The 24,346-nt window shown below is 42.6% G+C and overlaps 1 protein-coding gene across 14 annotated transcripts in view; it reads left to right on the top strand.

The window, feature by feature from the left end:
- The window catches only part of CHRDL1 (chordin like 1), a 153,158-nt gene that overhangs the window by 109,751 nt on the left and 19,061 nt on the right, over positions 1-24,346 (top strand). For all 14 annotated transcript variants that reach the window (XM_088833752.1, XM_055438708.2, XM_055438711.2 and 11 more), the window contains exons 7-8: positions 16,029-16,096; positions 24,051-24,219. In XM_088833752.1, the coding sequence (XP_088689878.1) occupies positions 16,029-16,096; positions 24,051-24,219 (237 nt within the window). The remainder of the gene's footprint in view (positions 1-16,028; positions 16,097-24,050; positions 24,220-24,346) is intronic.

The raw sequence follows: 24,346 nt of genomic DNA, 5'->3' as shown, positions 1-24,346 counted from the left end.
TGCAAAGGTATTATAATATTATTGATTATATTCCCTATGTGGTACATTCTATCTCTGTGACTTATTCTGTAACTGAAAGTTTGTACCCCTTCATTCCCTTTGCCTATTTCACTGGTACCCCACCAGGAAGCCCCTTGCCTAGTGAGATTGATCCAAAAAATATTGCTAAGACTAATGTCAAACAGCATGCTGCCTATGTTTTCTTCTACAAGTTTTATGGGATCAGGTCTTACATTTAAGTATTTAACACATTTTGAGTTTAATGCTGAGGGTACACTGGTGGGTAGGGCAGGCCCCAGGCATGGCTGGTTGTGGGACCTGGTGGCTCACGACTGCTATGGTACACTGGTAGATTGGGCAGTCCCCAGTGGTAATAGGCTAGAGGGAGGATTCCAGAATGGTGCCTACCAGTGCCAGTGTCAGCACAGGAGAGTGAGTTTACAGAAACGGCTGCCACCAGCATCTGTGTTCCCAGTGGAGTCCCAGTTACCTCCTGCCTCTCTGCTACTACTCAGAGTGAATGAGTTTTTTTGTTTGTTTGTTTTATTTAAATTTATTTATTTTAATTGGAGGCTATTACTTTACAATATTGTATTGGTTTTGCCATACATTGACATGAATCCGCCCCGGGTGTACATGTGTTCCCCATCCTCAACCCCTTTCCCACCTCCCTCCCCATCCCATTCCTCTGGGTCATCCCAGTGCACCAGCCCCAAGCACCCTGTATCATTCATCGAACCTGGACTGGCGATTCGTTTCACATGTTGTATGATTTGGGAGAATGGCATTGAAACATGTTTATTATCATATGTGAATGGGTTTTTGAACACACCTTCAGCCCTCCAGCTCTCCTGAATGTAAGCCCCACTGGTTTTCAAAACCAGCTGTTTTGCTCTCCTTCCTGGTGCACAACTCCTGGGCTGAGGGGTCCAGTGTGGAGCTTGGACCCCTCGCTCCTCGGGGAGGACATTCGTGTTTGTATCCCTCCCACCTTGCCAGGAATGTGGGTCCTGACTAGATGGCAATCTCCACCCACTTACCTGTCTCATCGTGGTTCCTTGTTTATATCTTCAGTTGTGGAAAATATCTTCTGCTGGTCTTCAGGTTACTCTCAGAGGTGGTTGCTCTGTAAGTAGTTGAAGTTTTGGAATGCCCATGGGAGGTGAGTTCAGGATCTTCCTCTGCTGCCATCTTGACCCTACCTCCTGTTATGTGCCTCTCTTAACTCTTACTCCCCACAAGCTTGGAAGAGTTTCCCACCCTTCTTTTATCATTTAGGATCCTGCCCATCTTTCAAGACCCCAGCTGAAGTTGCAGCTCTTTTATTATTATTATTATTATTTTTACAATGTTGTGTTAGTTTTGCCATACAACAGAATATAAACAACAACGTGAATGGGCCATAATTATACATATATCCCCTCTCTCTTGAGCTTCCCTCCCCTCCCGCCCCACTCCGCTAGGTCATCACAGAGCGCCAGGATGGGCTCCCTGTGTTACACAGCAGCTTCTCAGCAGCTGTGCGTTTGACACGTGATATGATAGTGTATATATGTTGATTCTGCTTCATCCATTTGTCGCACTTGTGTGGGGGACTTGTGTCCACAAGTCTGTTCTGTACATCCATGTCTCCATTCCTTCCCTGCATCAATGCTATTTTTCTAGATTCCGTATATATTCATTAATATATATTTATTTTTCTCTAACTTATTTCACTTTGTATAACAGGGTCTAGGTTCATCCATCTCACTGGAACTGACTGCAATTCATTTATTTTTATGACTGAGTAATATTCCATTGTATATCTGTACCATATATTCTTTATTCATTCGTCTGTCGATAGACATCTAGGTTGCTTCTGTGTTCTGGCTATAGTAAATAGTGCTGCATGCATCTCACTTAAATAGCCTTACCTCATCATTCTAGTCCTCATTGGTCTCCTTCTTTGACCACTTCCAGGGCTTGGTCAGGTTGTAGGAGCAGCAGCAGGAGACCCAGGTTTGATCCCTGGGTGAGGAAGATCCCCTGGAGAAGGAAATGGAAACCCACTCCAGTATTCGTGTCTGGAGAATTCTGTGGACAGAGGAGCCTGGTGGGCTATGGTCTATGGAGTCGCAAAGAGCTGGACATGATTGAGTGACTAACACTTTTGACATTTTCACATTATTATATTCACTGTTTTATGGGTCTTGGCTCCTCAACTGGGAAGTTCTGTGAGGAAAGGACCATCTTCTTCCTTTTTTGCCCCTCGCGTAGTACTAAGCATATAACTTGTGATGGATTTGCTAAGAGCAAAGAGAGCCATAGTTATGTAAAGCTTTTGGCAAGCACTCAAAGTGTAGTCCTGCCTTGGGAAGCAGGAGAAATGACTGACCTTACAACTTACTCAACCCAAGCTCATTTATCCACTACATCTCCAGTTAGCCCAGGTGAAAACTGAATCTCTTTTAATGAAATTGAGATATTTTTGCTAACTCCTTCATGGTAACTGAAACTGGAAGCAATTGTTTAAAAGCAATTTGTCAGTGTTCAAGACATCTGCCATTTTACCTAAGACTCTTGATTTCTATTTCCAAAAAGCAGCAAAAAAGCAGTCACCTCAGATGCCATCTTCGCTGAACCCAGAGATCTTGAGGGAAGTGGTATGTGAGCTATTTCATTTTTTTAACATCATAAAAATCTACCAAAATTTTCAGAGTTTTTGAAATCAAAGGAAACTACAGAAAATAGCAACTCTAAATATAGATCTTTACATATCAGTCAGGATCTCATTTTGGTTTTGCCCACATTTTCTTCAGAAACACTCCCATCTCCTGGTCATAATGGTAGGAAGGAAACATTGCTAATGCAAAACACTGCTTTAAAAAAATAAAAAATAACTCAATAATTTTTGAGATTGTATGTTCTCGCCTAAACTTCAAAATGTATTGAAACACTCAATCTTTTCACAGCTGTAGAAGAGTTTGACCACCACTTGCAATTCCTTTTCAAAAGTTAATCATTCATGTTCATGAACATGGGACTATCTTAGAGATTTTCTATCCTTGTCTACTGCTCCTCTTCTTCTAAACACCAACTGGAAGTTCTCTTCTTCCATGGAAACTTTCAGGTGGTTTTTCTTCTCTCTCCATCCCCTGTGGTCAGAATTCATCTTCACATCCTTGCTGACAATCCCAGGACTCCCAGTCCTCTAAGGTCATCATGTTCCTTCTTGGCATGTCTTTTATGTCTAGAATGTTTCTTTTAGACAGAAAGCCCTCAGACAGTGGATGGGACAGCACTAACTTTCATACTGAGTTTAACAAATTAATAGTGATGATTCCTAATTGGCCATCTGGGCTATCCTGTCAAGGTCAATAATGCCCCTTCCCGTTGCTGGGCTGGAGGGTTTTCCATGTGTATATGAGTCTCATTCTACAATAAAAATAAGAAATTCCCAGTGAAGCATTTCAGAACAATTATTTCCTCATGGGTGGTTAAAGCCACTCTTCTTTCAGCCTTGTCCTTCTGAGTGCTTCAAGGGATATACCATGACTGCTCAGAAACACATCACTGGGTGATGTGTATGCCCATTACTCTCATTAGAATAGACTTTGTGAACACTTAGACTCCAACGTTTGTGGAAGTTAACCTGATTTGTTAACTGACAGTATAAACAGAGGAAAAAGAAACATCAGAAAGAAGAGTGATGTTAGGCAGAGGAATCATATTCGAATACTACCTACACTGTAACTGTAAGAATTTATAAAGTCCAGGTCTCCATGGCCCAGGCAAAGTGAACATTTGATATAATTATCCAGTTGGTTTAAGCTAATTGTTGGAATGACTCCATCCACTTTTTCCTTCTTTGGTGATTAAAATCAGACCCACGTCTTCTGTTCCCACCAGGTAGTCCAGTCCTCTTTGGATGGGGCCAGGAAGCCAAAGTGGTATTCATGGAAAGAAGAAGGACCCTAAACTGATTGCTTTTCATTTCCAGGTTGACCAGGCAGTAAACAATGGTAGATCACTAAGTTTCCTTCTTCCATCCTGCTTGTTATTTTCCATTTTTGAAGGTAGTAGCACAGGACTCTATTTGGGTACTTGAATTTTTACCACTCAACTTTATGACTATGTAATTTGCACTGCCTCCCGTAGGAGCACTTATCTGTCCTCTCATGCGTTACTTTAAGCAAAGAGAGAAAAAGAGGTTTAATTAAAATGCAAACTCCATTTCTAAATAAAGATGAAAAGGGAGAAGGTACTAGCATAATGATGAGAGAATCTAATCATTAGTTTAGAAGGAATGAGCTGAAAGAATCTGTCCGTAGCCATTTTTATTTTTTGGTATCTCCAGGACCCTGGCTTTAGAAATGAAATTATTCCCTTTCTATGTGTGGACATAAATTTTCTCTGTTAAGCTTCATTTTTTTAAGAAAATACAGGTGCTTTATTTTGTTAAATGCATTGCACACTTGTGCATGTGTGCTTAGTCACTCAGTCGTGTCTGACTCTTTGCAACCCCATAGACTGTAGCCCTCCAGGCTCCTCTGTCCATGGGATTCTCCAGGCAAGAATACTGGAGTGGGTAGCCATGCTTTCCTCCAGGGAATCTTCCTGACCCAGGGATCAAACCCATATCTCCTGTGTCTCCTGCATCGCAGGTGGATTCTTTACCCTCTGAGCCATTGGGAAGCACACTTGTGAAGGTTCCTTAAGGTGGGTTTTCCCCATGTGTGGGCTACTCTTGAGAAGAAGAAAGAAGAAATGGAGGGAAAGGATAGGAAGAAGAGGGAGGGTGAATAATAGCTAACACATATAACACAGTGTGCTAGGCACTATCCTAAGCTCTTTGCATATACTAATTCATTTCATCCTCACAACCATATGGGTGGGTATTATTGTCTCCATTTTATAAAGAAGGAAACTGAAGCACAGATAGGTTCATTCATGTGCTCAGAGTCACACAGGTGAGAAGGGGCAGAGTCAGGATCTGGACCCAGGCGATCTGACTCCAGGCTGCTTTCTTTGCCATTATTACTATGCTGCCTCTCAGGTTGAGGGTGTGAAGCAGCTTCAGGGACTCTTAAGTCTGAGGCTACTGGGAGAAGCAGACTTTGTGATTTCTCTGCTCCCAAGGGCCAGATACACTAACACTTCCAGAAGAGTCATTGGGACTACCCTAGGATGTAAAGACCCCATTTCTAACCATAAATGTTGATCTGTTTACTCACATCTCCACTGAAAGAGCAGAATGTGGGTCATGGGCCATGTGTAACTAAGTTTCATTATTCCCTCTTTTATGATGCCTTCCTGCAAACACATGCACATTCTCACAATACATTTAAAAAAAAAAACAGAAATTTCTGATTTTTCTGGATAATACTTTTGTACTGCCCTTCTGATTTGGCTTGCCACTGGTGTCAGGAGTTCCCTCCTTGTCTGTGTCTTAGTATTTCTCAAGCAGGTATTTTGTTTAAAGTGCTAAGAGCTTAAAATTGACAGCTCAAACAATTAAGTGCTTTATTTCACAGCAATGTATTTTCTAAAAAAAAAAAAAAAAGATTGTCCAAGAGGAATGGATAAAGAAGATGTGGTACACGTATAGTGGAATATTACTCAGCCATTACAAAGAATGAAATAATGCCATTCGATGCAACATTGATGGACTTAGAGATTGTCATACTGAGTGAAGTAAGTCAAAGAAAGACAGATATATGACATCCCTCATATGTGGAATCTAAAAAGAAATTATACAAATGAACTCATTTACAAAACAGAAACAGACTCACAGACTTAGAAAATGACCTTACACTTCCCGGGGGGAAGGGTAGGGGGAAGGGATGGTTAGGGAGTTTAGGATGGGCATGTGCACACTGCTATATTTAAAATGGATAACCAACAAGGACCTACTGTATAACACAGGGAACTCTGCTCAATGTTATGTGGCAGCGTGGATGGGAGTGGGGTATGGGGGAGAATGGATGCATGTATATATATGGCTGAGTCCCTTCACTGTTCACCTGAAACTGTCATAACAATGTTTGTTACTGGGCTATACCCCAATACAAAATAAGTTTTTAAAAAATGACTGTCCACCTTATGAGATACTAGAGCACACTTGCTCCCTCACCAGCGAATTTGTAGAATTAGATATTTGGCAGTAGCTCCCCCCCCACACACCACCAAGTCATCTGCATCCGTTCTCTTTTCATCTCCAGCTTGGGTGTTGAGCACTGGCTATAAAGTGGCCCACCAGGGAACCTGGTGCATAGTTACCTGGAGATTTCACAGTCAGTTTTTTTGCCTCTACTCACTTACACTTTTCCTCAGAAACCCTTAGTTATTTGCCTTGATTCTGCTGATTTCAACGTGTTCCTCGGAAAATACAGAGATCAGTTTTCCTTGTCATGGAGATCATTTCCCCTTGTCTTGGAAATTCATTTACAATTTCTATTTGCCTTATGATTAGAGTAACCATGGAATTTATCATCCCAACCAAGACACTTTTGAAAGTGAAAGAAGCAATCTTAACAATTATGCCTGCCAGCAAAACAGACATAAAACTGAGCTGTCCCAGATAAATGAGAATCTATGGGCACTGTATTTGTGATGAGTGTGGTTCAGAAGTGGCCACATGCTGGCGTAGTTTTGCTGTCTGAGGTTTATCTTCGTGGATATCTCATAATCTCATTGTACACTTAGTCCTTTTGAGAAGACAAGGTTTACTTCTGTGACCTGCTCTGACCAATCAGAGATTAATAGGAGCAATGGGAGTTATAAACAGTCTGAATTTTAGCCTAGCTCTTAACCATTTTTCAAATGCTTGTTCTCTATTTCTCTCATTACCAGAAAGCCAAGCCATTCCATCTCCATAGGGTACCACTCAGAGTATAATTGAGGTTTGAATAAACAACACATGTGGCTTTTAAGGTTAAATGAATATTGTTTGACATACAGTACACTAGAGTTGTTTTTCATTTTGGTTTTAAAAATTGGTTAAAATTACATCTTGGTGCTTCTCGGAATTAACTAGGATCCATCTGTCTCCATTAGAATCACTGTTTTTTGTTTTTTTTAAAAAAAAGCCTTGGCTGAAGAAAGAAGCTTCCTCTCACTCAAAATAATTTGTCTGGTGAATTAAGGAAAAAGGCAAAGAAATAGGTTTTGGGGGCTTTGGTGCCTACTTTTTTCTTTTATGTCCTTGTCTCTTAGATACATCTAAGGTGAAATATTTAAGATTGTAAATGGACAAACCTATTTTCAGCTCTCTAGATAGACCCCACCCCAGATTAAAACACCACTGATGTGAACATCTAAGAAGATAATTCAAATTTAACTATTTAGCTATGTTTCATATATAGAATAATTAAAATGTTGAAATTTAGGGGCTACTTATAGAACATTCTGGGTTTCCCAAGTAGCTTAGTGGTAAAGAGTCCGCCTGCCAAGTAAGAGACAAGGGTTGATTCCTGGCTTAGGAAGATTGCTCGGAGAAAGGAATGGCAACCCACTCTAGTATTCTTCACCTGGAGAATCCCATCATGGACAGAGGAGCCTGGTGGGCTTCAGTCCATGAGGTTGCAAAAGAGTCGGACATGACTGAGCAACCAAACAGCAACAACAGTAGAGCATTCTAGCATAGAGAATGCCATTTTGAAGATTTTGAAAGCTCAGAGGCAACAACAGTACCAGTAGTTTGTAGTTCCTACTTGAGAATAAAGACATGCACACACACACACACACACACACACACACACACACACAGTACCAGTAGTTTGTAGTTCCTACTTGAGAATAAAGACATGCACACACACACACACACACACACACACACACAAGTAATGGCTCCAGTAGTTTTAAATGAAGTAAAATCGTTCAAATTTAGGTACATATCAGTTCAGTTCAGTCGCTCAGTCGTGTCCAACTCTTTGTGACCCCATGAATCACACACGCCAGGCCTCCCTGTCCATCACCAACTCCCAGAGTTCACTCAAACTTATGTCCATCGAGTCGGTAATGCCATCCAGCCATCTCATTCTCTGTCGTCCCCGTCTCCTCCCACCCCCAATCCCTCCCAGCATCAGAGTCTTTTCCAGTGAGTCAACCTGTCACATGAGGTGGCCAAAGTATTGGAGTTTCAGCTTTAGCATCAGTCCTTCCAGTGCACACCCAGGATTGATCTCCTTTAGAATGGACTGGTTGGATCTCCTTGCAGTCCAAGGGACTCAAGAGTCTTCTCCAGCACCACAGTTCAAAAGCATCCATTCTTCGGTGATCAGCTTTCTTCACAGTCCAACTCTCACATCCATACATGACCACGGGAAAAACCATAGCCTTGACTAGACGGACCTTTGTTGGCAAAGTAATGTCTCTGCTTTTTAATATGCTATCTAGGTTGGTCATAACTTTCCTTCCAAGGAGTAAGCGTCTTTTAATTTCCTGGCTGCAGTCAGCATCTGCAGTGATTTTGGAGCCCAAAAACATAAAGTCTGACACTGTTTCCACTGTTTTCCCATCTATTTCCCATGAAGTGATGGGACCAGATGCCATGATCATCGTTTTCTGAATGTTGAGCTTCAAGCCGACTTTTTCACTCTCCTCTTTCACTTTCATCAAGAGGCCTTTGAATAGGTACATATAACTGTCTGCAAATGCTTAGGTGTTTATGCCACATTCATCTGAACTTGTGTTACAGCATATTTAATAGTCTGCATGATAACTGACTTGTCTCATTGCTTTGCCATCTTGCCTCTCTGCTTATTTAACAGGGACTGTATGTTTCTATATTGCTTTAAGATTCTGTCTGGACTATTAAGTATTTAATGACACTCTTTAAAAGCCTTTTTAAGACTCTAGGGTCTAAATGTAATAACTTGAACTTCCTAGAAGGTCATACTGAATAAACATTTCATGTCAATACCATTACATTAGAGGGTTCCGTTCCTTTCCGTCGCTCAGTCATGTCCAACTCTTTGCGACCCCGTGGACTGTAGCCTACCAGGCTTCTCCATCCATGGGATTCTCCAGGCAAGAATACTGGAGTGGGTTACCGTTTCCTTCTCCAGGGGATCTTCCCAACCCAGGGATCGAACCCGGGTCTCCCGCATTGGAGGCAGACGCTTTAACCTCTGAGCCACCAGGGAAGCCCACAATACCAATCATTAAATCTACATTTTAAAAGGGCATATGATGAGGAGAGCTACTCTCTCATTTTTCTTTTGTAATTTGTTGTCTTTTGGCTGCTTCAGTTTGGCTTGAAACCACCTACTATAGCATTTACATTTTGTTTTGCCATTTTGCTGGCAAATCTTTCCTGGTTTCAAATCTTCTCTCTGGTCCCATATTTTCATTTGGCTCAGGACATAACTTTGACCCAGCACTGCCAGCCAAAATGTAACAAGTAAATCCAAGTGCATGCCCACTCAGTCACTGTCAAGAGCAGTGTCATACCCCAGCTCTCCTGACTTGCAACCCTAGAGTCATTTTATACTTTCTCCTTTGCCTTCCTCTTCCATTATCAAATCTTCCCTCAGGGTCTTATCATTTACATGTTATCTGCAGTAGTATGATTCACCCCTTCTTTGCTGTTTTCTCAATTCTCATGGCCTATTACATATTACTACAACAGCCTCCTGGTTGGCCTCCCAGATTCTAATTGCTCCCCAACCAGTCAATACTCCCTTGCTGGGATAAGCTTCCACAAATATTACTTTTACTATAGGCACCTCTACTTAAAAATTGGTAACACGATCAAATGTGAATTCTTTAGTCTCTTTTAGAAGTTTCACGAGAATTATTTACAACCCTGTTTTCTCCACAACCCATCCCCCTCTCTCCCTCCTTTTCTCTCTCTCCACCAGCCCCATTGCTCTTGTTTCACTTCTGAAGCTTCCTATCAACCCACACCTTGCTTGCTGTGTCCACTATGTGACTTTCTATTTCCAAAACTCCAATCCTTTGCGAATGCCATTTCCTCCAGTTGGTGATCCCTTCTGCCCATGTGACTGTCTGTTTATAACCTGCAGTTGTTGTGTTTAGTTGCTCAGTCATGTCCGACTCTTTTGTGACCCCATGGACTGTAGCCTGCCAGGCTCCTCTGTCCATGGGATTTCCCAGCTAAGAATACTGGAGTGAGTTCCCCTTTCCTTCTCCAGGGGATCATCCTGAGCCAGGGATCGAACCCTGCATTGCAGGCAGATTCTTTATTTCTAAGCCACCAGGGAAGCCCTTACACCCTGCAATATCTACTTCTAAAAACATGACTTAACAATTCTTTGGGGATGGTTTCCATGATTACACCTGACTGGTCACGCCACACAGTTGATATCTCCTAAGCATATATATTCCATTTGCCTTTCCAGTTGTTACTTTGTTTGTGTGTTTAGGCTCATCTGATTTCCATATTGGTTACCTGTCACCTCCAAACAGGTTGTAAATGTCTTGAGGAAAGGGTCCAGCCCTGATTTCCCTTCTCCTTCTGACTTAGTATCAAGTTATCTACCCAAGAAGCATTCGATATATGTTAACTGACTTTGGGGAGTTACTTTTTTCTTTTTTAAAAATATTATTGAAGTACAGTTGATTTACAATGTTGTGTTAATATCTGCTATACAACAAAGTGATTCAGTTATAGTCATAGCTCAGATGGTAAAGAATCTGCCTGCAATGCAGGAGACCTGGTTTCAATCCCTGGGTTTGGAAGATCCACTGGAAGAGGAACGCATTCAAGTATTCTTGCCTGGAGAATCCCATGGACAGAGGAGTGTGGCAGGCTACAGTCCATAGGGTCACAAAGAGTCGGACATGAGTGAGCAACTAAGCACAGCACAGCACATACTCTTTTTCACATTCTTTTCATGGTTTATCTTAGGATATTGGATATAGTACCCCATGATATACAGTAGAACTTTGTTGTTTATCCACCCTATATGTACTGTTTGTATCTGCTAATCTCAAAATCCCAATCTTTCTGTCCCCTAGCCCCCTCTGCCTTGGCAACCATGAGTCTGTTCCCTGCCTGTGAATCTATTTCTGTTTTATAAATACGTTCATTTGTGTTGCTTTTAGATTCCACATAGCAGTGATTTCGTGTGATCTCTGTCTTCCTCTTTCTGACTTATTTTGCTTAGTATGATAATCTCTAGGTCCATCCATGTTGCCACAGATGGCATGATTTCATTCTTATTTTATGACTGAGTAATATTTCATTGTATATATGTACCTCATCTTCTTTATCCATTCATCTGTTGATGGACATTTAGGTTGTTTCCATTTCTTGACTATTGTAAATAGTGCTGCTATGAACATAGGGTTTCATGTATCTTCTCAAATTATAGCTTTATCTAGGTAAATGCCCAGGAGTGAGATTGCTGGATCATATGGTGATTATATTTTTAGTTTTTTGAGGAACCTCCATACTGGTTTTTATAGTGGCTGCACCAATTTACATTCCCATCAACTGTATAAAAGGGTTCCCTTTTCTCCACATCCTCTCCAACATTTAATATTTGTAGACTTTTTAATGATGGCCATTGTGACTTGGGCATTATTTTTTGATATAAACAAAGGTGAAAGCATCTTCACTTTTACAAGGTTAGTTATGGTTTCCAAAGAGTCTGCACGTGGTTTTTGTCTGTCATCTTTACTCAGACATGGAATAACCAGGAAGAGGTAAGTATGCTATTGGCTAAGCACTTAATTCTGTATGTTTTACTGAAGTTCAATTCAGTGCATAAACTGAGCATCTGATGTGTAGCAGATCTCTGACCCCCACCCCAGAGCTTCTGACTTACTAGGTATGGGGTGGGATCCAAAATATTGCATTTCTAACAAGTTCCCAATTTATGCTGATGTTGCTGATCTGGAGACCACACTTTGAGAACCAGTGATGTAGGCAACACAGAGGGAGGTCTAAGACATGATCTCTTTAGGGATTTGCATTCTCTTTAGGGAAACGAGATAGGCTCAGGAAACATTTAACAGCAGAAAATATTGTAAAGTGTTTTAGTATTCATTCATTCAAGAAATTGAGTAAGTACTAACTACATGCCCAACCCTTGTCTAGGTGCTGGGGTTGGTTACATCAGGGAACATGATAGACAAAAATCCTTGTTCTCATTAGTGGGAGAAAGCAGACAAGAAATGAAATACATATACCACAAGATACTTGAGTTTTAGAATGAAAAATCAAAGATGGGGGTAAGAAGTATCAGAGGGTATTTGAAATTTTAGATAGGTGGTCAGAGACAATCTCCTAATTCCATCATTTGATGAGTATTTATTGAGTGACTATTATGTATCAGGTACTGTTATAGATCATGGTGATACATCCATGAATAACACAAATAATAAACAGGACAGGTCCTTATAGAATGAATACACTTATTTGGGAGCAGGGAAATCTGGAATTCAGGGTGTTAGCTCTTGTCGACTGATTATGTGAGTGAATGGCTCCTTGCCCTCTCTGAGCCTTGGTTTCTCCACCTGTTAAATGGAACTGTTTGACAAAATTTCAAAATAGATGAAGTCCTATACATTTCTAAGGTTCCATTCCGTCACTCAGTCGTGTCTGACTCTTTGTGACCCCGTGGACTGTAGCCTACCAGGCTTCTCCGTCCATGGGATTCTCCAGGCAAGAATACTGGAGTGGGTTACCATTTCCTTCTCCAGGGGATCTTCCCGACCCAGGGATCGAACCCGGGTCTCCCGCATTGGAGGCAGACGCTTTAACCTCTGAGCCACCAGGGAAGCCCTCTCTAAGGTTACAGGATGCTAAGTCCTTTATTGTGCAGTCGCTAAGTCATGTCCGACTCTTTGCGACCCCATGGACTACAGCATGCCAGACTTCCCTGTCCTCCACTATCTCCTGGAGTTTGCTCAAGTTCATGTCCATTGAGTTGGTAATGCTGTCTAACCATCTCATCCTGTGCCATCCTCTACTCCTTTTGCCTTCAATCTTTCCCAGGATCAAGGTCTTTTCCAATTAGTCGGCACTTCACATAAGGTGGCCATAGTAGTGGAGCTTCAGATATAGCATCAGTCTTTCCAGTGAATATTCAGGGTTGATTAACTTTAGGATTGACTGATTTGGATCTCCTTGCAGTCCAAGGGACTCCCAAGAGGCTTCTCCAGCATCACAATTTGAAAATACCAATTCTTTGGCACTCAGCCTTCTTTATTGTCCAACTCTCACATCTGTACATAACCACTAGAAAAACCACAGTTTGGACTATAAGGACCTATGTCCTTTAGGCAATGAGAAATATGTAAGAGTACTTAAAGAAGGCTTTGTAGAAGAGGAAAAACTGAATTTTTTTTTCATAGTTATACAGGAGTTCTGAGGTGTGGGAGATGGGAAGGTAATTTCAGAAGTTTAGTATGAGCAGAACCATGGAAGCAAGAATGGGAGCCACAGGTTCACTGAAGAGTAAGGTCAAAGGGATTTCATTGTAGAGTAGCTCAGATAGTTGGATAGGAGGTAGATGCTCAGTAAAGATGAGGTGGGGGCTGATTTTAGAGAATCTTACATGGGAACCTACTGAGGATATTTTTTTGATCAGAAAACGATACCATTATATAGTCAAAGTGGTGTTTTGGGAAGATAAACCTAGAAATCACAGTTAAGTCTTCAACTTTCATAATTTTTTTCCAAGAGATGATCTTTGAATCATGGAGGGTTAAAGCCATGCTTTGTTTTATGTCGCTGCTCAATGATAATATTGGTATCAAATGAATTTTGAGGTCTTTTTCCAGCCCTAAACCAGTAAAAGTACTTGAACCAGTAACATGTTACTCATTAAAGTTAGGTTTCGAAAGTTTGGGAGATTAATTAGAATAGAAAATTCTTAATGTTTATATGGGCTTCCCTGGTGGCTCAGAGGTTAAAGCATCTGCCTCCAATGCGGGAGACCCGGGTTCGATCCCCGGGTCGGGAAGATCCCCTGGAGAAGGAAACGGTAACCCACTCCAGTATTCTTGCCTGGAGAATCCCGTGGACGGAGAAGCCTGGTGGGCTACAGTCCACAGGGTCGCAAAGAGTCGGACACGACTGAGCGACGGAACGGAACGGAACGGAATGTTTATATATTTTTGTATTCCTTGTTATCCCATGAAATATATGATTGAATCAGTTCAGTTCAGCCGCTCAGTCGTGTCCGACTCTTTGCGACCCCATGAATCACAGAACACCAGGCCTCCCTGTCCATCACCAACTCCCGGAGTTTACTCAAACTCATGTCCGTCGAGTCGGTGATGCCATCCAGCCATCTCATTCTCTGTCGTCCCCGTCTCCTCCCACCCCCAATCCTTCCCAGCATCAGACTCTTTTCCAGTGAGTCAACTCGACGCATGAGGTGGCCAAAATATTGGAGTTTCAGCTTTAGCATCAGTCCTTCCAATGAACACCCAGGATTGATCTCCTTTAGAATGGACTGGTTGGATCTCCTTGCAGTCCAAGGGACTCTCAAGAGTCTTCTCCAGCACCACAGTTCAAAAGCATCAATTCTTCGGTGATCAGCTTTCTTCACAGTCCAACTCTCACATCCATACATGACCACGGGAAAAACCATAGCCTTGACTAGACGGACCTTTGTTGGCAAAGTACTGTCTCTGCTTTTTAATATGCTATCTAGGTTGGTCATAACTTTCCTTCCAAGGAGTAAGCGTCTTTTAATTTCCTGGCTGCAGTCAGCATCTGCAGTGATTTTGGAGCCCAAAAACATAAAGTCTGACACTGTTTCCACTGTTTTCCCATCTATTTCCCATGAAGTGATGGGAACAGATGCCATGATCATCGTTTTCTGAATGTTGAGCTTCAAGCCAAACTTTTCACTCTCCTCTTTCACTTTCATCAAGAGGCTTTTGAGTTCCTCTTCACTTTCTGCCATAAGGGTAGTGTCATCTGCATATCTGAGGTTATTGATATTTCTCCCAGCAATCTTGATTCCAGCTTGTGCTTCTTCCAGCCCAGCGTTCCTCATGATGTACTCTGCATATAAGTTAAATAAGCAAGGTGACAATATACAACCTTGACGTACTCCTTTTCCTATTTGGAACCAGTCTGTTGTTCCATGTCCAGTTCTAACTGTTGCTTCCTGACCTTCATACAGGTTTCTCAAGAGACAGGTCAAGTGGTCTGGTATTCCCATCTCTTTCAGAATGTTCCACAGATATATAGATATTGGGTTTATTTTCAACCAGGTACATACTCTCTCTCTCTCTTTCTCTCTCTGTCACACACACACACACACACACAAATAGTACTCATTTAGAGTGATGCAAATATCTCTAAGACTAAGCTCTTCCCATCTGCTTACTTGGACATAGATAACTCAAGGCAATATTTTTTGAGATTATTCTCTTATTTTTTTATATTTAATTAGCTGAGGAATATCCATATCTGTTGTGCATTTGCCTTTCTCAAGGCTGAAAGTAGAATCTTTATCCTAAAAGCAATTAGTCTAGAAGGAAATAAAATGATAGGGGTTCACTGTTCAAAACTTGGGTCGTGGAGACCCAGAGAAAGGTGTCTCAGGCAAAAATAGAAGATATGGGTTGTGTAAACACTCCGACCACAGCAAGTTTTACGTTAACTTTCAGATCAAGTTATACCTTCTCAGAGACATAATGGTGAATTTAACAAATCATGACAGACCAAATTCACAAAACTCTCATTCTTTAAGGGTAGTTTAAACACAAGTTGAATATGACCTGTAAAGTACTTAGCTGTCTCTGGAATAAAATAAGCAGAAGTGACAATGATGGCTATATTACAGTGGAAAGTGATGATTTTCCCTTTCATTTTCCAAATTCTGTGTAATATTGCTGGATGGTCTATTTTAGAAAGTGGCAACTTTCTTTGAAGTTGTCTTGAAAAATGAGGCACACCCGGGCAGAAGTCTTTCAGCGTTACTGTTTGAAGAACAGCCACGATGGCTACAATGTCTAAAGAACTTTGGGATCATAGAACCCAAAAGGTTACTGGGTCACAAGGGTGATATTTTTCCCTTCTATGTATATATGATTCTTTATTTCTTTTTAATAAACAGGGGATGGAGAATTGTCATGGGAACATTCTGATGGTGATATCTTCAGGCAACCTGCCAACAGAGAAGCAGTAAGTGTGAATAGCTCAAATAATTCAAGACTTCACAGCATCGGGCCAGACTGCCCTCCCTACATGGCTACTGTCCCAGCAATTCCATAAAAGGACCTATCTCTAACACCATTTTTCATCCCTGTCCTCGTAAATTTGAGTGCCATCATTGCCAACCTGGAACCATTTAAGTGCATTGTGTAATTGGTAACAGAGGCCAGGACATGAATACAAAAAAGCCATAGCCCAGCCCTTAGGCACCCTTCATCTAAATTAGAAGTCATCCTTTCGGGATGACTTGCCAAATATTTGTCTTCTGTAAGGAAGGCAAATCACTACCCCTAGCTCAACAGTGAGGACCTTCTGTGGGATTGCAAGGTAGGTCAGCCCATCCTTTGGGCATAGGTACCTTGGACATGTTCACATAAACCCTTCCCTAAGTCGTAGGCTCTCAGTCATACAGCTGGAAGAGAGGAAGGGTAGCAGCCAGATTCCCTTCCTCTACCTGCAGCATCTTCTCATTTCTTCTCTTGGTGCTAATCTCAGAATAACTCTTAGGAGTGGTCATCTCTCTCTGTGTACAGTCGTAGCATCTCTTATTCCTTTTTATTTTGAAATAATAAGAAAGAAACCCTCCAATAAATATATGTTTAAGTACAGTGACACTCCAATTCTCTAAAAATCAGAAAAGGAGATGGTCCAGTTCAAATGATCTATCATATTTTGGAACTTTATATATAGAGTCCATATGGGATTGTATGAAATCATGAGTGTGCAACTTTTGAAAATGGTAAAGCATTATAGAATTTAAAGAATCTTTAATAAAAAATGTCCAAAAAGTACAAAATGAACCAAGGCATTCATTGCACATCAATGGGCATTCATCATACCCTTGTACAATAGAAGTGTATGTGCTCAGTCGCTTCAGTCGCATCTGACTTTTTATGTCCCCATGGACTGTAGCCCACCAGGCTCCTCTGTTCATGGGATTTCCCAGGAAAGAATACTGGAGTGGGTTGTGATTTCCTCCTCCGGGGGATCTTCCTGACCCAGGGATCAAACCCACATCTCTTGTGTCTTCTGCGTTGGCAGGCGGATTCTTTACTGCTAGCTCCACCTGGGAAGCCCACAATAGAAGTAAACAGAGCAGTCAATGTAGAATTATCTTCATAAAAGCAAGACAAAAGGAGACAACCTACAGGCTATCTCTAGGACCTTGGTTAAATAAACCCAACCTATGCGACATCATCAGAGAAGGCAATGGCACCCCACTCCAGTACTCTTGCCTGGAAAATCCCATGGATGGAGGAGCCTGCTGGGCTACAGTCCATGGGGTCGAGAAGAGTGAGCAACTTCACTTTCACTTTTCACTTTGATGCATTGGAGAAGGAAATGGCAACCCACTCCAGTGTTCTTGCCTGGAGAATCCCAGGGACGGGGGAGCCTGGTGGGCTGCTGTCTGTGGGGTTGCACAGAGTCGGACACGACTGAAGCAACTTAGCAGCAGCAGCAGCAGCATGGGACATCATACAGTTGTTAAAAAGAATGTGGTACTGAATATCAAAATGCAGTAGAGTGGAGGGAGCACCAAGATACAGTCTGTAAGCAAACAACATGCAGGATACAATGTATACTGTCATTTATGTCTGTAAAAATTGTCTGTGCATATATGTAAATGCATATTAAAAGATCTAGAAGGTCATATACCAAGGTGTTAAGAGTGATACTCTCAAAGGGGTGCAAGTGGGCAGGAAAAGAGGTACGTGTGTGCTCTATGCTCATTCATTTCAGTTGTGTCCAACTCTTTAAGACCCCATGGACTATAGCCCGCCAGGCTTCTCTCTCCTTGGAATTCTTGAGGCAAAGATACTGGAGTGGGTTGCCATGCCCTACTCCAGGGGCTCTCCCCAGTGCATGGATCAAACCACTGCCTCTTAGGTCTCCTTCATTGGCAGGTGGGTTCTTTAACACTAGCGCCACCTTTGTGTTGTATCTTCTGTATTATTTGATATATTTCAATGAGCATGAATTAGTTTTATAGTAAATTTAAATGATTTTGCAAACTTTAGGAATTAGTTCTCAACAGACATTGGATATAAGGTGAGGAATTATAGGTCAGGCCCAAGAATTGTGAGGGTGCGGAGAAGGTATTAATCCAGGACCTAATAAAATAATGGGTACCAACATCTCAGTGTGGCTAAGGCCATCACATGTGCCACTTCTGACTTCATGTCCCCAGCTTGCCAACGCCCTCAGCAGTGAGGTTAAAGGATTTGCATTTGTTTTATTGCCTAGTCATAATCTTTTCAAGACATTCCTGTTTCCAAATGAGTGGAGAAGGATTTGTGGGTGGAGTGGAGAATAATACTCTGGATGTCTTAAAACAACAGCACTCCTGTAATAGAAAGTGGGCTTTTCAGTTAGCGGGTTCCTATAGACCCCAAGGAAGGATATTCTCTATCCAGCGATACACCAGCTTTATACTAAGTGAGATTCCTTCCAGATCCTGATAGGAGAAGATATCAGTCTCCCTGTTCTGTGTTGTGAACTTCACTTTTTTCTAAGCCCCAATTTTTTTTTATCATGGTATGAAATTGAGAGTGGCTAAGTTAGTCACTGCCAACAAGATGCCATTCTAAGTCAAATTTAGGTCTCAGTCATCTTAAGCTGGGTGCCTTAGCCCCCAACACTAATCACTGTGGCCCACTCAGTGGTCTTGCTGGTAATGCCATTAATTTTCATTTCTTCTTGACTTCATCACAGGCTAACCCAACCTCCATCGTTGTATTTTAGCCTCATTTCATTGTTCTTCTTAAACTGCTAGTCACAGGACTGGACTTAATCCGATACTTCCCATAGCAAAAAAGGTCAGATATAGAAGGCAGGACCTTGAAAGAGTTATAAATTTTCAAACGAGGTCAAGACCTATCTTTAGAAACAAATATTTGGGCCTGGTAGGCCAGAATGTCCAGATGGTTCCACTTTATTATAAATAAATGTTTTCCTTTGTTCTACAAGGGATAGATACTGTGGGATATGATTTAAATAATAAATAGCATCTGTAGTAACAGAAAAGTATGTACCTGGCACATAGTAGGCACCCAATAAATATGTGATGAATGAATGGGCATGGAAGGTGGGGTGAAATGTATGTGTGTATGTTGTAAAAGTGGAGGTGGACCATTCCTTAATGTTGATTCATAGGAGTTTGTCCCAAATCAGAGAGAACTTCTTCAAACTTATTAGAAGGTAAGAGAATCCCTTCTGAATACCCTTTGCAGGCCCATGGGAGGGAAAGAAGGGCAACCCTAACAACACATTTCCTTCTTTGTGGGTTTTTTTTTTTTGGCATTGCACTGTGTGGCTTGTAGAATCTTAGTTCTCTGACAAGGCATGGAACCCATGCCCCTTGCACTGGAAGCTTGGAGTCCTAACCACTGAACTGTCAGGGAAGTCCCAACAACACACTTCTGATTCAGTAGACAGTGTTCTTTAGTAGACTGTTCCTATTCCCAGGGAACCATCACAACCTTGGGTCAACAGAAACAGAGCTGATTGGTTTATTTTGCCAAGTGGGCTGAAAACCCTCAGTTTACCAAGCTTTACAAAATGCACAAGTAGGATTCAGTGATGACTCCTTTGTAAAAACTTAAAATGGTTCCCGTTTGTGTGTGTGTGTATGTGTGTGTTATGTGAGTAGCAAGCATAATTTTGTTTTGGACAACTCTGATTTTGCCCCCAATAGATTACTCAGAGATTTACCATCACCAGTTCTTACCAAAAGTGAATTTGGCATACAAACAATGTGAAGCACATAAAAATCCGTGTCTCAATCACATTGTCAGAATAGTGCTCTGGATAGGAAACTGGCCTGAGTGTCTCCCATACGGGGATAGTACTAGGTTACTCGTGACTACGATGTCATGTGCTCGTGGCTATGTGGATTACAATACATTCAGAAACATTTTTCAAATTAAACTTTTTCTTCTGTGTAGGCTCACTTGCGACCGTAAGAGAGAACGCAGAGAGATGGTGTGTACACTTTACCCAGTTTTCCCAATGATGCATGCACTGTGTGCACACATCCTCAGTCGTGTCTGATTCTTTGTGGTTCCATGGACTGTAGCCTGCCAGGCTCCTCTGTCCGTAGAATTTCCCAGGCAAGAATACCCCAAGAGTGGGTTGCCATTTCCTGAATGTTCATGCTAAGTTGCTTCAGTCGTGCCCAATTCTTTGCAACCCATGGACTGTAGCCTGCTAGGCTCCTCTGTCCATGGGATTCTCTAGGCAAAGATACTGGAGTGGGTTGCCATATCCTCCTCCAGGGGATCTTCCCGACCCAGGCATCGAACCTGCAGGCGGGTTCTTTGGCACACACAGTGAGTGCATTTGCAAAACTGTAGCACAGACACAGAAACATGAAGACACTTCCAAAGCCATTTCTACACTTTCATGTTTTCCTGTCTCTGCCAAAAAAAGCCCATATATCTTAGACATTGGAACAAGCCAAGAAGAAATTCCCGGGTAGCTTCTACCATGGCAGGGATTTTCCAACACCCAGAAAGAACTGTGTAACAGCCAGCTCAGAAGCCCGAGATATTTGTCAGTCCTGCAAGTCAGTAAATTAAATATAAATAATACCAAAATATTGAGCAGAAGAAAACAAAGCCTTGCTATGTGATCGTTTCTAAGGAACTGGTTTTGACCTGCTTCCTCCAGCAGCCTATTATTCAAGGCTGGTTTTAAAGATAAGCTCCAATTTCACTTACAACTCCAAGGTGTTAATGCCTCTTTCTCCTTCCTGGTAAGTTCCGAGGTCAGACAGACAGGCCTCTGGTAAGCCTCTTTCGTTTGTTCAAGGGAACGACTCTTAAAGAGCCATTACTCCTAAATCAAAATCACACATCACCACCCCTACCCTGGGGCCAAAACAGAAGATCCTTTATGTCAGTGATTCCCAACCTGGGCTTCACATTATGGTTCCCAGAGGAGTGTCTAAAAATCTCATTGCCCAGGCCTTACCCCAGACCAATTCAATCGGAATCCCTGGGGGTGGGATCAGTATTTTTACGGCTCCCCAGGTGATTTCTGTGCAGCCAAGGTGGAGGCCAGTGGTGTGTGTGGTTGTGAATGCTGTAGCAGACTTCTGTATAGGAGAGAATTTTTCTTTGCAGCAGCTTTTAAGCAAATATTTGTGGACTCCTGAGCTTAACCAGATATGATCTCTCTCACGTCCTCCTCCTGTTAGCCTTCCTCTCTCCTGCCCTGCCTTCTCCCACTCTTCTGCCATCTCCCAAAATTCGGCTTTCACTCTCGCCCCAAATTAAGTCCCTCTTCTTCTTGGACTCAGTTTCTCTGTCTGTAAAACAAGTCTTAAATGAGATGAGGTTTGGAGAGGACCGGGCTGGCCTCTGATCAAAACCCCTGAGGTTTTTGTGTGTGTGTGTCATGAATCATTTTTCTACCCTTATCATATGTCCAGGCTCTGAGTCCCTGGTACTGAGCTTTTCATTTTGTGTTCACCCACATGAATCAGAGAACTCCTTGTACTTGCAGCTTATCCTGGGTCAGCAATCTTCTCTCTCAAATTCTAGCCCCATTGAACCCCCTTCTTTCGGCATCAGTAGGACACCCACCAGCCAAACTGTCCTCTCTTTGGCAACTGTATTCCTTTGGCAAAACTTTACCAAACTCTAGAAAGGACAGAACAGTCTGTAATGGCCTTTGTGGAATGTGAGTTGATTGTGGCAGAAAAAGACATATGAGCCATTGTGGGAATGAAAAATATTTGCACTGAGAATACTTTCTGTGTGCATGATAATAAATTGATGCAAATTCTTATTGTGTGAGTTTTTATAGCAATGTACCAGCATGGGCTCTTCTCGGATATAGGATTAATGTTCTCTTTCTCTTACTCCAGCTCCTATTCACTCTCTCCTTCTCCCACCAAGGCCTTCCCACCCCCTAACCAGGAGAGTAATAATAATTCCCAAAGCTAAATTTGCTACATATGTATCTATGGAGCATAACTATAATAAATGTTTTATGGGATGGTGGGGTCAGGGGACCCCATAACTACCATCTCAATGTTCCCTGCTATTTCTGTCATTGAATATAAGGATCTTCCTTTTTAATTGCCTGGTTCTTTCAGGGGATCCCTCTTCTCTTACCCCTGACAATTACCCCTAAAACACACTATTATTTGGTTTTAAGCCTTAAGGTCAGAGAAGGCAATGGCAAGCCACTCCAGTACTCTTGCCTAGAAAATCCCATTGAAGGAGGAGCCTGGTAGGCTGCAGTCCGTGGGGTCACTAAGGGTCGGACACGACTGAGCGACTTCACTTTCACTTTTCACTTTCACACATTGGAGAAGGAAATGGCAACCCACTCCAGTGTTCTTGCCTGGAGAATCCCAGGGACGGGGGAGCCTGGTGGGCTTCCGTCTATGGGGTCACACAGAGTCGGACACGACTGAAGTGACTTAGCAGCAGCAGCAGCAAGCCTTAAGGTTGTAGCCTCTGTCCATTCCATTCTCTTCTACCCCTATTCTACTTCATCTCCTGGATGAGGGGTGCATAGCAGAATATGGACTCATCGTGTGTCTTGAACCCTTGCTGAAATAGCAATGATGGAGTCATCTGTACTACAAGACTCTAAGCTTTCATGAGGGACCGCAGCTTTCCTTGATCCGTTCAACAAGGCTTTGATGAGCACCTTCTAGAGGCTGGAGACTGTTTTAAGGCACTGGACATAGAGTGGTGGATACGGCAAAGTCTTCGCCTCTGGAGCTGACATTCTAGTATCATCCTACACAATCAGTGCTTCTGTCCATAAAACATCTGGGGAATCTGTGCCCTGCTCTATGACCTCATCTCATGGCCTGCATCTGCCTGCATGTCAGTACCTCTTATCCAGTTGAGACTTGCCTCCTGCCTCTTCCTCCTATCCAGTTCACCCTACACGTTATCAGGACTCAGTGTTTTGAAACACAGCTTTGATTTTTCCCCCCCCATACTTAAAAAAAAATCCCTGAAAGACTTCTACACCCTCACCTCTGCTGCTGCTGCTGCTAAGTCACTTCAGTCGTGTCCGACTCTGTGTGACTCCATAGACGGAAGCCCACCAGGCTCCCCCATCCCTGGGATTCTCCAGGCAAGAACACTGGAGTGGGTTGCCATTTCCTTTTCCAATGTGTGAAAGTGAAAAGTGAAAATGAAGTCTCTCAGTTGTGTCCGACCCTTAGCAACCCCATGGACTGCAGCCTACCAGGCTCCTCCATCCATGGGATTTTCCAGGCAAGAGTACTGGAGTGGCTTGCCATTGCCTTCTCCGACCCTCACCTCTATTGCCTACCAAATAAAGTCCTCGCCCCTTAGCCTGTCATTTCAAGTTCTCCATGATCTGTCTGTAACCCACTTTTGGAATGTTATCCTCCAACTGTTCCCTTTTATGGATTCTATGTTCTCTGCTACACCTTCTCAACTTGGAAATCTCTGCCTGAAATATTCCTCACCAAGTCTGCCTGTAAAATGTCTACTTACCCTTCGTGGCCCAGGTCACAAACTCTCCCTGACTACAAGCTCTCTGTCTTGGTCTTAATTTGCACAGCATTTTATCCTTCTCCTTTGGCCTCTATCACACTCTGCCTTGTATTGCAGGCAACAGTCTAACTTCTTAAACCCAAAGGTGAGATTCTTGGGAACAGGAAAGATACTTTACCCTGGGGGTTATTTTCTCCCTGGAGGCTAGTCTTTGAGTCTAGTCCAGTCTCCTGTCAGGAGAGAGGCATCTCAGCGCCACCCGAGCTGTTCATCCGATGCATCCCAGTGTCTCCATTGGCTTTGGGCGGACATGGAGTTAAGATCAGAGCTCATCACCAAACCTCATCAAACAGCCCCTAAGGTACCTGGATCCGTCTCGGTCTCCTCATGGACAGAATCGGAGGGGGCTGATTTGTCCTTTTGTCATTTCACAGAGGCATTCTTACCACCGCTCACACTATGATCCTCCACCGAGCCGACAGGCTGGAGGTCTGCCCCGCTTTCCCGGGGCCAGAAGTCACCGGGGAGCACTCATGGATTCGCAGCAAGCCTCGGGGACCATCGTGCAGATCGTCATCAATAACAAACACAAGCATGGACAAGGTAAGGGACAGGCTTCTTTGGTACCATACCCAGTCAGGGCCTCAACGGCCCCAGTCTTTGGAGGGCTGGAGCTGGGAAAGGACTCTTTATCCCGTGCATATGAGACATTCCCACATGGATCACTTAC

Source organism: Moschus berezovskii, chromosome X (genome assembly GCF_049115385.1).
Source record: "Moschus berezovskii isolate FMDL1 chromosome X, NW_MosBer_1.0, whole genome shotgun sequence".
In the NCBI taxonomy this organism is placed as follows: domain Eukaryota; kingdom Metazoa; phylum Chordata; class Mammalia; order Artiodactyla; family Moschidae; genus Moschus; species Moschus berezovskii.
The sequence above is the reverse complement of the archived record's forward strand: the minus strand, read 5'-3'. Positions and strand labels throughout refer to the sequence as shown.